The following is a 1,717-nucleotide window of genomic DNA, read 5'->3' as shown; positions in this document are numbered from 1 at the left end:
CACGTACTGTATATGGACACGTACCATCACAGGTGAGAAAAGATGAGAAACAAAAAGAAACGTAAGCAGAAGAATAGAAGAAGAGGAACAAGTGGAAGATAAGAAAGCAGAAACAAACAAGAAGCAGGAGGAATACAGGAGGACAAATCAATCAATCATAGAAAGAATATCAAGAGGAAGCAGCAGAAGGGCAAACAATGACATTAATATTTCATAATTACAGAATATTAGGCAGAAGGGAAAACAAGCATACATTTATCAGACAAAGAAGAAGTAGTCAGAGCAAAGAAAAGTAGAATAAAAACCACAAAAGGTGACCATGACAGCACCAGATGAAAAAACCTTACTAGCAACAAAAAAGACAGAAAATAGAACAATTTTCTATAAAAAATGCTGATTTCAGTCAACGGCACCGACCCATTGGACCTCCTCTCTGTACGGCAGGCCCAGGTAATCACACACACACCAGTACTGATGAGAAAACCCGCCTGAAAAAGAGTCAAAACAACCCCTTTTAGCGCATAAATACACTTTAAACATTTGCCGGGATGTAGTTTTTCCCTCTTTGAGGCTGATTTACCGCAGGGTCCCTGATCTGCCGAGCCCGGTTCGTCCCAGACGGCCTGGAGGGACGCCACCCTCTCCGGAGGCTTCAGACTCAGCTTCTTCATCACCTTCCTTCCTTACAGAGAGAGGGATGAAGACACAGAAAAGAACAGAGAGAAGGAGTCCAAGAAGCCAATTATTAATTATATTAAACATTTTATGCGTAGCTTTTTTTATGTTAATGAACGTTACATTTGAGCCATTGTCAAACAAGTTGCTACAAAGCTAATTAAGACATTCAGCTCTTCTGAAGCGGTTTTCTTAATCCTCCGTGTCCTCCATGGCTACTAGCAACTGTGTGGAGGAGGGGGGTGCAATCACAGAAGGCTTGAAGCAGTTCATCTTCACATTCACCATATAACACAAACACATACAGAGCTGACATATTTCAAAAAATTCAAGTAAAAAGGGTTTTGTGTGGCAGGGCACCTTTAAAAAGGTCAATTAAGGAGGATGTGAAAATGGCCTTAGACCTCAGAGGGTTATAGAATTATCAACAATTAACAGTTTTTCATTTTTGTTGCAGATGAAATTTCTGCTGATAGACTAACCGATTCATCAACTGATGATTTCGGCTCTTTAACAGAAAAATCTGCTGTGACAAGCTTAGTCTCGGGAAGGATAATGTTTGGTGGAACATGTACGTTCAAAAGTTGTTTTAGTCGTGCAACAGAAAACTCAGATTGGACAGATAGTCTAGCTAGCGTCTGGATTTACCCTGCAGAGATCTGAGGACCAGGTAACGATAGTCCTCAGATTGGACAGATGTCTAGCTAGTGTCTGGATTTACCCGCAGAGATCTGAGGACCAGGTAACCATAGTCCTAGATTGGCAGATAGTCTAGCTAGCTGTCTGGATTTACCTGCAGAGATCTGAGGACCAGGAACCATAGTCCTCAGATGGACAGATAGTCTAGCTAGCTGTCTGGATTTACCCTGCAGAGATCTGAGGACCAGGTAACCAGAGTCCTCAGAAATCAGCCGCAGGTTAGAACGCCAACACAGAGACAGAGGAAGTTTATCTAATGCCTGTTGTTGCTGGATGGAAGCAAATAAGACAGCCAGGTTACAACATCTGCTTTTAGTTTGGAGGAAGAGATGAGAACTTAAGG

General features: G+C 42.0%; 1 protein-coding gene and 1 long non-coding RNA gene across 2 annotated transcripts in view; one reads left to right on the top strand and one right to left on the bottom strand.

The window, feature by feature from the left end:
- carmil1 (capping protein regulator and myosin 1 linker 1) overlaps positions 1-1,717 on the bottom strand; it is a 66,170-nt gene that overhangs the window by 43,382 nt on the left and 21,071 nt on the right. The window contains 2 exon segments of the mRNA XM_032521180.1: positions 418-488; positions 581-678. Of these exon segments, the coding sequence (XP_032377071.1) occupies positions 418-488; positions 581-678 (169 nt within the window).
- The window catches only part of LOC116692697 (uncharacterized), a 22,562-nt gene that overhangs the window by 13,786 nt on the left and 7,059 nt on the right, over positions 1-1,717 (top strand). The window lies entirely within an intron of this gene.

Source organism: Etheostoma spectabile, chromosome 7 (genome assembly GCF_008692095.1).
Source record: "Etheostoma spectabile isolate EspeVRDwgs_2016 chromosome 7, UIUC_Espe_1.0, whole genome shotgun sequence".
Lineage (NCBI taxonomy): Eukaryota > Metazoa > Chordata > Actinopteri > Perciformes > Percidae > Etheostoma > Etheostoma spectabile.
Note: the sequence above shows the minus strand (reverse complement) of the source record. Positions and strands in the feature narration are given on the sequence as shown.